Source organism: Mobula birostris, chromosome 20, assembly GCF_030028105.1.
Source record: "Mobula birostris isolate sMobBir1 chromosome 20, sMobBir1.hap1, whole genome shotgun sequence".
Lineage (NCBI taxonomy): Eukaryota > Metazoa > Chordata > Chondrichthyes > Myliobatiformes > Myliobatidae > Mobula > Mobula birostris.
Window position 1 is genome coordinate 1,893,587 of NC_092389.1, and position 13,006 is coordinate 1,906,592.

The window sequence follows — 13,006 nt, forward strand, 5'->3', positions numbered from 1 at the left end:
TTGCACCTTCCTCACTTCTCGCATAAACTCCAGCCACTGCTGCTCTGCCGTCCTTCCCACCAATGTCCCTTTCCAGTCAACTTTGGCCAGTTCCTCTCTCATGCCACTATAATTTCCTTTATTCCACTGAAATACCGACACATCAGATTTCGGCTTCTCCTTTTCTAATTTCACAGTGAACTCAATCATGTTATGATCACTGCCTCCTGAGAGTTCCTTCACCTCAATCTCTCTAATCACCTCCGGTTCATTACACAATACCCAATCCAGTACAGCCGATCCCCTAGTGGGCTCAACAACAAGCTGTTCTAAAAAGCCATCTCGCAGACATTCTACAAGTTCTCTCTCTTGAGATCCAGTGCTGACCTGATTTCCCCAATCCACTCGCATGTTAAAATCCCCCACAATTATCATAATACTGCCCTTCTGACAAGCCTTTTCTATTTCCTGTTGTAATTTGTAGTCCACATGATAGGGCAAGATTGCAATCAATGGAATGAGTTGCAGTGTAATGGGGTCAAGATCAAAAAGGATGACAAATACAGGACAAAGGTGTTAAATTTCAATGGAATAAGGCACATGAACTTGTAGCACAGCTACAGACTGGAATGGATGATATTGTGGGCATCACTGAATCATGGCTGAAAGAAGATGATAGCTCGGAATTTAGCGTCCAAGGGTATGCATTGTATTGAAAGGACAGGCAGGTAGGCAGAGGGGTGGGATGGCTCTGTTGGGAAAAGATGAAATCAAATCCTTAGAAAGAGATAACATAGGATCGGAATATGTAGAATCATTGTGGGTAGAGTTAAGGAACCGTAAGGATAAAAGACCTTGATGGGAGTTTTATAGGTTTTAGAACAGTACCCAGAATGTGGGCCGGAAATTACAACGCGACTTAGAAAATGCATGTCAAAAGGGCAATGTTATGATAGTCATGGGAGATTTCAATATCCAGGTAGATTAGGAAAATCAGGGTTGGTGTGGGATCCCAAGAGGGGGAATTTGTCAAATGGCTACAAGATGGCTTTTTTGACTTGTGGTAGTTTAGAGCAGCACGGGTGGGGGGCGGGGGGTTCAGCTGTTCTGGATTGTGTGTTGTGCAACGAACCGGATTTGATTACAGAGATAAAGGTAAAGGAACCCTTGGGGACTAGTGATCATTGAGTCTCGTCAATCTGCATTTTGAGAAGGAGAAGCTCAAGTCAGATGTATCAGTACTACAGTGGAGTAAGGGGATTTACATAGGCATAAGAGAGGAGCTGGCCAAAGTTGATTGGAAGGGAACGCTAGCAGGGATGATGGTGAAGCAGCAATGTCTGGAGTTTCTGGGAGCAATTTGGAAGGCACAGGATAGATACATCCCAAAGAAGAAGTGTTCTAAAGGCAGGATGACGTAACTCTGGTTGACAAGGGAAGTCAAGGCCAATATAAAAGCCAAAGAAAGGGCATATATAATAGAGCAAAAATTAGTGGAAGTTAGAGAGTAGGGAAACTTTTAAAAAGCAACAGAAGGCAACTAATAAAATCTATAAAGAAAGTTAAGCTGGAATACAAAGGTAAACAAGCCAATAATTATATCAAAGGTGATACCAAAAGTTTCTTCAGATATATAAAGTGTAAAAGAGAGACAAGAACAGATAATCAGACCGCTGGAAAATAGTACGGGAAAAGTAGAAATAAGATCATAAGCCATAGCAGAATTATGCCATTCAGCCCATCGGGTCTGCTCTGCCATTTAATCATGGCTGATCCTGAATAAGACCATTAGAAATAGGAGCAGGAGTAGGCCATCCGGCCCATCGAGCCTGCCCCGCTATTCAATAAGATCACGGCTGATCTGTCCATAAACTCAGCTCCATCTACCTGCCTTTTCCCCATAACCCTTAATTCCCTTACTATGTAAAAACCTTTCTCACTGTTTCTGAAGTATATTTAGTGAGGAAGCCTCAACTGCTTCCCTGAGCAGAGAATTCCACAGATTCACCACTCTCTGGGAAAAACAGTTTCTCCTCATCTCCCTCCTAAATCTTCTCCCCTGAATCTTGAGGCAATGTCCCCTAGTTCTAGTCTCACCTACCAATGGAAGCAACTTTTCTACTTCTATCTTATTTATCCCTTTCAAAATTTTGTATGTTTCTATAAGATCCCCTCTCATTCTTCTGAACTCCAGAGAGTATAGTCCCAGGCGACTCAATCTCTCCTCAAAGGTTAACCCCTTCATCCCTGGAATCAACCTGGTGAACCTCCTCTGCACTGTCTCCAAAGCCAGTATATCCTTCCTCAAGTATGGAGATCGGAACCGCACACAGTACTCCAGGTGCGGCCTCACCAGTACCCTGTATAGTTGCAGCATGACCTCCCTGCTCTTGAATTCAATCCCTGTAGCAATGAAGGCCAACATTCTGTTTGCCTTCTTAATAACCTGTTGTACCTGCAAGCCAGCTTTTTGCGATTCATGAACAAGCACTCCCAAGTCCCTCTGCACAACAGCATGCTGCAATCTTTCACCATTTAAATAATAATCTGCTCTTCTATTATTCCTTCCAAAGTGGATGATCTCACATTTACCAATGTTGTATTCCATCTGCCAGACCTTGACCCACTCACTTAACCTATCTATACCCTTCTGTAGACTCTCCACATCCTCTGTACAATTTGATTTTCCACTCAGTTTAGTGTCATCAGCAAATTTTGTTATGCTACACTCAGTCCCCTCTTCCAAATCATCAATGTAAATGCTAAACAGCTGCGGGCCCAGCACCGACCCCTGCGGCAGCCCATTCACCACTGACTGCCAACCGGAGAAACACCCATTTATACCAACTCTCTCCCTTCTATTGGTTAACCAATCTACTATCCATGCCAATACACTTCCTCTGACTCCAGGCATTCGTATCTTATTTATAAGTCTCTTGTGCGGCACCTTATCGAACGCCTTCTGGAAATCCAAGTATACGACATCCACCTGTTCCCCTCTGTCCACTGCAGTCATTCTGTCCTCAAAGAACTCCAGTATGTTTGTCAAACAGGACCTGCCCTTTCTGAATCCATGCTGCATCTGTCGAATGGAACTACTCCTTTATAAATGTTTCTCTATTTCTTCCTTAATGACAGCTTCAAGCATTTTCCCGACTACAGATGTTAAGCTAACTGGCCTATAGTTGCCCGTCTTTTGCCTACATCCTTTTTTTAAAAAGTGGTGTGACATTTGCTGTCTTCCAATCCGCCGGGACCTGCCCAGAGTCCAGAGAGTTTTGATAAATGATCACCAACATGTCAACTATAACCTCTGCCAATTCCTTCAGCACCCTGGGATGCATCCCATCAGGACCAGGGGACTTATCTACCTTCAGGCCTGTAGTTTGCTCATCACTTTCTCTTTAGTGACAGTGATTTTATCGAGGTCCTCACCTCCCATTTCGTCCATAGCACCATTCTTTGGCATATTAGATGTGTCTGCCACTGTGAAGACTGACACAAAATAGTCGTTCAATACCTCAGCCATTTCCTTACCACCCAAAATCAATTTCCCCTTCTCTTCTTCCTTTCTTTTCTTTCTTTTTCAATCTTTTTACTAGTTTTATAAAAATAAACATAACATAGTAAAGGTACAAAATTATTGGGAATATATTGTTATAATTGGCAAAAGTGATTATAAAGCCAGTTGACATTTAAATGATAAAACTCCCAATCATATAGGATACAAATGAACAATATAAAGCAAAGAAAAAAATCTTTTAAAAAAACCTGGAAAAAGGGAAAAAAAATTATAACCCCCCCCCCCCCCCCCAAAAAACTAATCTAAACAGAATTAATCAACTGAACTAAAAAAAAAAGACGGGCTATTTTGTAACATCACAAAAAAAAAGAGAAAAGAGAAAACCTTAGTGTCGACGACTCCATTCCTCTCAACCAACATTACACAGAAATAAATTAAGTTTGGAAAAGGTCAAATTATGTCATATGAAAATGTTGAATAAATGGCCTCCAAGTCTTTTCGAATTTAATACAGGGATCATAAACAACGCTTCTAATTTTTTCCAAATTTAAACACAGCATAGTTTGAAAAAAACAATGAAATGTGGTAGGAGGATTAATCTCTTTCCAATTCAGCAAAATGGATCTTCTAGCCATTAAAGTAAGAAATGCAATCATCCGTCAGGCTGAAGAGGTTAAATGATTTGATTCTATCATTGGTAACCCAAAAATAGCAGTAATTGGGTGAGGTTGTACATCTATATTCAAAACCGTTGAAATAATATCAAAAATATCTTTCCAATATTTTTTCAACAAAGGACATGACCAAAACATGTGAGTTAAAGAAGCTATCTCGGAATGACATCTATCACATATAGGATTTATATAAGAGTAATAATGAGATAATTTATCTTTGGATATATGAGTCCTGTACACTACTTTAAACTGTATCAACGCATGTTTAGCACATATGGAGGATGAGTTAATTAATTGTAGAATTTTTTCTCATTTTTCAATCGGTACAGTGATCTTAAGTTCTCTTTCTCAATCAGTTTTAATTTTATTAGATACATCAGGACATAAGTTCATAATTACAAATAATTGCTACAGCACCTTTCTGAAAAAGATTTAAATCTAAAGTTTTCTCCAAAATACCCATTGGATATAAATGTGGAAAATTTGGAGAAACAGTAACTTAAAAGTTTCTAACCTGTAGATATCTAAAACAGTGAGATCTAGGCAAATTATATTTATTAGATAGTTGTTCGAAGGACATAAAACAAGTATCCAAAAATAAATCACGAAATCGTACTATACCTTTGATTTTCCAAGCTAAATAAGCTTGATCCATAGTGGAGGCTTGAAAAAAGAAATTAGATATAATAGGACTTGCTAAAATAAATTGGTTCAACCCAAAAAAATTTTGAAATTGAAACCATGTACGTAAAGTATGTTTAACCTTTGGGTTATTCATCTGTTTATACAATTTAGAAAGAGTAAAAGGAAACAAAGTCCCTAAAACAGAACCCAGTGAAAACCCTTGTAAAGAATTGCATTCAAGATTTACCCAATGTGGATTTGAAATTACATCCAAGTCCCGTAACCAAAATTTTAAGTATCAGATGTAATTGCCCAGTAGTAAAATCTAAAATTCGGGAGCGCTAACCCCCCACTCTTTTTTAGATTTCTGTAAATGCCTTTTACCTAACCTAGGGTTTTTGTTCTGCCATATATATGAGGAAATTTTTGAATCAACATTATCAAAAAAGGATTTTGGGATAAAAATTGGTACCGTTTGAAATACATATAAAAAATTTAGGCAAAATAATCATCTTGATAGCATTGATCCCACCGATCAGTGACAAAGACATTAGTGACCATTTAGTAAACAAAAGTTTAATCTGATCAATTAAAGGTAAAAAATTAGCTTTAAATAAATCTTTATGCTTTTTCGTGATTTTAACCCCTAAATATTTAAGAGTCAGTAACCAATTTAAATGGTAGACATCCATAAATAGGAACCTGCTTATTTAGGGGAAATTGTTCATTCTTATTAAGGTTCAATTTATAACCAGAAAAGTGACTAAATTGAGCCAACAAAGATAAAATAACAAGAATTGATTTCTCCGGATTAGAGATATATAATAACAAATCATCTGCATATAATGATAATTTATGTTTTTCATTTCCGCAGGTAATACCAAAAATGTTAGGCGAGTCTCGGATAGCAATTGCTAAAGGTTCAAGGGCAATATTAAATAATAGTGGACTAAAAGGGCATCCTTGTCTGGTACCCCGAGGTAGATGAGAAAAAGGGAGATCTTTGATTATTAGTACAAACCGAAGCTACAGGGGTATGATATAACAATTTAATCCAGGATATAAATATCGGACTAAAATTAAATTTCTCGAGCACACTAAATAAATATGGGCATTCAACTCTATCGAAAGCTTTCTCAGCATCTAATAAAATAATACATTCCGAAGTGTTAAGTGAAGGAGTATAAAAATATTCATTAACCTCCTGATATTGAAAGATGAATACGGTTTTTAATAAATCCTGTTTGGTCCACAGAGATAATTTGAGGTAATACCTTCTCTCACCTAGTTGCTAAAATTTTTGAATTTACATTCAAAAGAGATATCGGTCTATATGATGCACAATCAGTAGGATCTTTAGTCTTTTTAAGAATTAAAGAAATAGAAGCTTCATAAAACGATTGTGGTAATTTACCTAATCTGATTGCTTCTTTGAATATTCTAGATAACCAAGAAGAGAGAATAGAGGAAAAAGACTTTAAAAATTCCACTGTAAAACCATCAGGACCAGGTGCTTTACCGGAATTCATTGATGAGATTACAGCTGTTATTTCTTCTTCTGTAATAGGAGTTTCTAATGTTAAGCAATCTTCGGGTGATAATTTCGGAAAATTCAAATTTCTTAGAAAGTCATGCATGACGTTAAAATCATGAGGAAAGTCAGAATGGTATAAAGAGGTATAAAATTCTTGAAAGGTTTTGTTTATCTCCTCATGATCAACTGTCAAAGTATCATCATGTTTACAGATCTTAGTAATTTGATGTTTAACCGAAGTAGTTTTCAATTGATTAGCTAATAATTTACCTGATTTATCACTATGAATATAAAACTCACTTCTAGTTTTCATTATGCAAACACGAGGAATTCTGCAGATGCTGGAAATTCAAGCAATACACATCAAAGTTGCTGGTGAACGCAGCAGGCTAGGCAGCATCTATAGGAAGAGGTACAGTCGACGTTTCAGGCCGAGACCCTTCGTCAGGACTAACTGAAGAAAGAGCTAGTAAGAGATTTAAAAGTGGGAGGGGGAGGGGGAGACCCAAAATGATAAGAGAAGACAGGAGGGGGAGGGATGGAGCCAAGAGCTGGACAGGTGATTGGCAAAAGGGATATGAGAGGATCATGGGACAGGAGGCCCAGGGAGAAGGGGGGGAAGCCCAGAGGATGGGCAGGGGGTATAGTCAGAGGGAAAAAAAGGAGAGTGAGAGAAAGAATGTGTGTATGTAAATAACGGATGGGGTACGAGGGAGAGGTGGGGCATCAGTGGAAGTTTGAGAAGTCAATGTTCATGCCATCAGGTTGGAGGCTACCCAAACGGAATATAAGGTGTTGTTCCTCCAACCTGAGTGTGGCTTCATCTTTACAGTAGAGGAGGCCGTGGATAGACATGTCAGAATGGGAATGGGATGTGGAATTAAAATGTGTGGCCACTGGGAGATCCTGCTTTCTCTAGCGGACAGCGTCGGTGTTCAGCAAAACGATCTCCCAGTCTGTGTCGGGTCTTGCCAATATATAGAAGACCACATCAGGAGCACCAGACACAGTATATCACCCCAGCCGACTCACAGATGAAGTGTTGCCTCACCTGGAAGGACTGTCTGGGGCCCTGAATGGTGGTAAGGGAGGAAGTGTAAGGGCATGTGTAGCACTTGTTCCGCTTACAAGGATAAGTTTTTTTTCTTCCTCTGTCCCTCTGACTATACCCCTTGCCCATCCTCTGGGCTTCCCCCCCTCTCCCTTTCCTTCTCCCTGGGCCTCCTGTCCCATGATCCTCTCATATCCCCTTTGCCAATCACCTGTCCAGCTCTTGGCTCCATCCCTCCCCCTCCTGTCTTCTCCTATCATTTGGATCTCCCCCTCCCCCTCCCACTTCTAAATCTCTTACTAGCGCTTTCTTCAGTTAGTCCTGACGAAGGGTCTAGGCCTGAAATGTCGACTGTACCTCTTCCTAGAGATGCTGCCTGGCCTGCTGCGTTCACCAGCAACTTTGATGTGTGTTGCTCTAGTTTTCATTAATTGATTTTCGATCAAGGATGTTAATAGTAAACTATGTTCCATTTGGAGTTCAACTCTCTGTTTATAAAGCTCCTTACTAGGAGCAGTAGCATATTTTTATCAATTTCTTTAATTTTATCAACCAACAAAGGTATTTCATTCTTAATACGTTTTTTCAAACCAACAGAATAGGAAATAATTTGTCCACTGATATAAGCTTTAAAAGCATCCCATACTGTTCCGCTGGAAATTTCTTCCGTAATATTAGTTGAAAAGAAGAAATCAATCTGTTCATTCATAAACTTAACAAAGTCCATGCCTTGAAGCAAATTAAAATTAAATCGCCATTGTCTATTAGTAGAAGAAGTATCCATTAACTTAATAGAAAGTTTCATTGGAACATGATCTGAAATGGCGATAATGTCATAATTGCAATCAATTACAGATGGAATTAAATGAGAGTCAATAAAAAAGTAGTGAATTTGAGAATAAGAATGATAAGCATGTGAGAAGAATGAAAACTCTTTGTCCTTTGGGTGTAGAAATCTCCAAATTTCTGAAATCCCAGAATCAGTCATAACAGAGTTGATAAGAGTAGCTGACTTATTCGGTTGAGCCGGACTACATATGGATCTGTCCAACATGGAATTTAAACATAAGTTAAAATCACTGCCCATTATCAACATATGCTCGTTTAAGTTAGGAAAGGACGTGAACAGGTGCTTAAAAACTTCAGGATAATCCACATTTGGAGCATAAACATTAACCATAGCAACTTTTTTTTATTAAAAAGTAACCCAGTAAATCTACCACTAGGATCTGAGATAATGTCTTGATGAGTACATGTAATTGAAGACTTTGGCTTGGGAATTTGAGTGGTATTGTTAGTCTTTCCAAAACTTAAAGAAGCGTTGATTATCCTCTTTCCTTACATGAGTTTCTTGTGCAAAAATAATGTGAGCATTCAGTCTTTGGAATACTTTGAAGATCTTATGTGAGCCATAATTTAATGCTAACCCTTTGGTATATAAAGAGTTAACCATAATGTAAACTCATGAGATCGGAAGACGAATAAGTATTCAGAGCGGAACAGGAAATCACAACACTGTAGACATCTTTGTAGTACTAAATCAGCCCAATAGAAAAAATTAATAAAAAAGAAAAAAGAGACCTTCCCACCCTCCATCCCTGAAATCCCCGAACTAAGCCAGAGAAGGCTGAAGAAAGAACTAACTAATACTAAATCTAACCCCATTTCTGCAGGAGGCAACTCCAAAAATATATGTTATAAAGAAATCCGATTTAAAAAAAAATTAATCTCTGTACTATAATAATCTACATATTGTGATTTCTAAAATACATGAAAAAAAGTTAGTGCCAATGCATATGATTAGTCAATTATAAATAAAAGTAATTAGAAATGTCGCTTCCAAAAAGATTTATTTATTTATTTTTTTAAACCACCTGAACAAAGAGCCGATGCTGAAAGCGCAGAGTATTAATTAAAGGGTGGTGTTCATATCAGATGGGTAGTTCTCATCCAAAAAACTTCGAACAGCACTTGTGGAATGGAAGACACGACGAGATCCGTTGAAAAGAGAGATTCTTAGACGTGCACGGTGTAATAATGCCGGTTTAAGATTTTTTTGATAGCATTCCGACATCAGAGGTTTAAAAGCCAAACGCTCTTTCATTACATCGGGACTGTAGTCTTCAACCAAACGGAATGAATGTTGTCGATATTTAATCATACCTTGCTGGCGGGCAACACGGATAAGTTGTTCTTTAACGCTAACAATGGAAATGGAGAATAATTGGCCTCGGTCTAGATTCAGCGGATACCGATTTTGGACGCGGTATGCGATGGGCGCGGTCGAGCAATGGAGGCTTATTGAGAAATCCTGAACTAAACTCATCCTTTAAAAGTTGAGAAAAGAATATTATAGGGTCTCCATCCTCAACATCCTCAGGGAGACCAATTATATGTAAGTTCTGTCTTCTAGATTGATCTTCAAGATCAATAACCTTGGATTTAAAATGTTCCAAAGCTAAGTTCTGCTCCAATTTCTCGATTTTTAAGTCAGTCTTCTGAGATATAGTATCTTGTTCAGAAATTTTACTTCGATGTTGCTTAACTTCACAATCCAGCGATTTCAGAGATTCCATGATTGACTTTAAGTCTTCTCTAAAACTTTAACATTGTTGTTCATATATTTCAGATAAGTTTTGATGTTGTTCATCAAATTTTTCCTCTAAAAACTTCATCATAATCTCATAAGATAGCTCCGTTGGTTTAGGATCACCTTTTCTTTTTTCTCTGTTCCCATCGGAATCTTTCCCGTCTTTTGTTTTGGATCTTGTACTCATTTCTTCAGACTTCACAGTTATAGTTCAAGAAAAAATCAGTAAAATAAAATAAATCTTCTAGTGTAGGTAAAAATTGGTTAAGTAAGGGAGATCATAGGTTAAAAAAAAGATAACGGGAATAGAGCGAAGCCAAAAATGACCTCACTCCATGAGCGCTCCCTGCAGAATCCCCCTTCTCTTCTTCCAAAGGACCTTCGTTGACTTTAGCCACCCTCTTCCGCGTTATATATTTATAAAAACTTTTGCTATCTGTTTTTATATTTTGTGCTAATTTACTTTCATACTCTATCTTCCCTTTTGTTATTTCTTGTTTAGTTGTTCTTTGTTGCTTTTTAAAGTTTTCCCAATCCTCCATTCTCCCACAACACTTTGCAGCTTTGTACACATGAACTTTAAATTTGATACTATCTTATATTTCCTTAGTTATACAAGGCTGGCTCTCCCCACCCTTACTGTCCTTACTTTTGACTGGAATATACTTTTGTTGAGCACTGTGAAAAATCTCTTTGAAAGTATTTCACTGTTCCTCAACTGTCCTACCAAATAGCCTGTGCTCCCAATCCACATTAGCCAACTTCTCCTTCATCCTGTTGTAGTCTCCCTTGTTCAGGCATAATACACTAGTTTTAGATCTAACTATTTCATCCTCCATCTGAATGCGAAATTCAATCATACTATGATCACTCTTTCCAAGAGGATCCCTGACTACAAGATCATTAATCTTACTTGTCTCATTGCACAGGACTAGATCTAAGATAGATCTAATATCCCACTCAACACCAGTTTTCGCTTTAAATATACCCAGAGTCTTGGCCTCCACAGCTGTGTATGGCAGAGCATTCCACAGATTCACTACTCTCTGGCTGAAAAAGTTCCTCCTTACCTCTGATCTAAAGGGTCGCCCCTCAATTCTGAGGCTGTGCCTTCCAGTTCTGGACATCCCGCACCAGAGGAAACATCCTCTCCATATCCACCTTATCTAGTCATTTCAACATTCAGTAGCTTTCACTGAGATCCCATGCTTTCTTCTACATTACCGTGAGTACAGGCCCAAAGCTGCCAAATGCTCCCCATGTGTTAACCCCTTCATTCCCAGAATTATCCTTGCGAACCGCCTCTGGACTCTCTCCAATGACAACACATTCTTTCTGTGATATGGGGCTAAAAACTGTTGAAAAAAGTGTGGCCTGTCAATTGTCTCTGTAGCCATGCCAAAATCAAGTGCTTCTTGAAAGATCGTAACCAGTACATTGCTATCTCCTCAGCAACCTCTTTCAGAACTCTGGGTTGTGGTTCATTTGGTCCAGGGGACTTGTGCACCTTAAGACCTTTTGAGTTTGCCTTGCACTTTTTCCTTTGTAATAGCAATTACAAAAGAAAAATTACAAGGCAAATCAAAAGATCCTGCTCTCTGACACTCATGGACCTCTGGCATACTGCTAGTGTTTTCCACTGTGAACTGATGCAAAGTACTTATTAAGGTCAACTGCTATTTCTTTGTCCTCCATTATTACCTCACCAACATCATTTTCCAGTGGTCCAATATAAATTCAGATCGTCCTTTTACTCTTTATATAACTGAAAAAATCCTTTTGGAATCCTGTTTTATATTATTGGGTAGTTAGCCCTCATATTTCATCTTTTCCCTTATGGCTTTTTAGTTGCCTTTTGTTGGACTTTTAAAAACTTCCCAATCATCCAATTTCCCACCCACTTTTGCTACCTTATATGCCCTTGCCTTGGCTTTTATGTAGTCTTTAACTACCCTTGTCAGCTACAGTTGCCACCCCTGCCATTTGAGAACTACTTCTTCTGTGGGGCACATCTATCCTGCTCCTTGTGAACTATTCCCAGAAACTTCAGCCACCTTTGTTGTGCTGCCATCCCCTCCAGTATCGCCCTACAATCCACCTGGGCAAGCTCCTCTCTCATGTCTCTGTAATTCCCTTTATTCCATTGCGATACTGATACATTCGACTTGTGTTTCTCCCTCTCAAATTGCAGAATGAATTCAATCATATTATGATCACTGCTTCCTAAGGGTGCTTTTACTTTAAGCTCCCTAACAAAATCTGGATTATTACACAATATCCATGATAGCCTTTCCCCAAGTAGATTCAAGCACATGCTGCTCTTAATAACTATCTCATAGGCATTCAACAAATTCTTCCTCTTGCGATCTGGCACCAACCTGATTTTCCCAGTGGGGGACAAGGAAATGGCAGACGAACTGAGTAAGTATTTTGTATCTGTGTTCATTGTGGAAGATCCTAGCCATATGCCAGAAGTTCAAGTGTGTTGGGGCAGAAGTGTGTGAAGTTGCCATTACTAGGGAGAAGATTCTTGTGAAACTGAAAAGGTCTGAAGGTCGATATGTCTCCTGGATCAGATGTTCTGAAAGAGGTGGTTGAAGAGATTGTGAAGCATTAGTAGTGATCTTTAAGGAATCAGTGGATTTTGGCATTGTTCTTGAGAACTGGAAAATTGCAAATGTCACTCCAGTCTTCAAGAAGAGAGAGAGACAAAAGAAAGGAAATTATTGGCCATTTAGTCTGACCTCAGTGGTTGAAAAATGTTAGAGTTGATTGTTAAGGATGTGGTTTTGGGGTACTTGGAGCCACATGATTAAATAGGCCAAGTTCAGCATGGTTTCCTTCAGGGAAAATCTTGCCTGACAAATCTCTTGGAATTCTTTGAAGAAATAATACGCAGGAAGGACAAAGGAGAATCAGTGGATGCTGTGTACTTGGATTCTCAGAAGGCCTTCGACAAGGTGCCACACATGATGCTGCTTAACAAGTTAAGAGCATTATAGGAAAGATACTAGCTAGCATGGATAGAGCA

At 38.7% G+C, this 13,006-nt stretch overlaps 1 protein-coding gene across 16 annotated transcripts in view; it reads left to right on the forward strand.

The window, feature by feature from the left end:
* sik3 (SIK family kinase 3) overlaps positions 1-13,006 on the forward strand; it is a 444,540-nt gene that overhangs the window by 234,189 nt on the left and 197,345 nt on the right. For 14 of the 16 annotated variants that reach the window (XR_011889794.1, XR_011889796.1, XR_011889795.1 and 11 more), the window contains one exon: positions 6,245-6,310. The exons of the other annotated variants lie outside the window; for them this stretch is intronic. Coding sequence is in view for 3 of the 14 variants with exons in the window: in XM_072283868.1 (XP_072139969.1) it covers positions 6,245-6,310 (66 nt within the window). In the remaining 11 variants the exon portion in view is untranslated. The remainder of the gene's footprint in view (positions 1-6,244; positions 6,311-13,006) is intronic. 16 annotated transcript variants of the gene reach the window in all.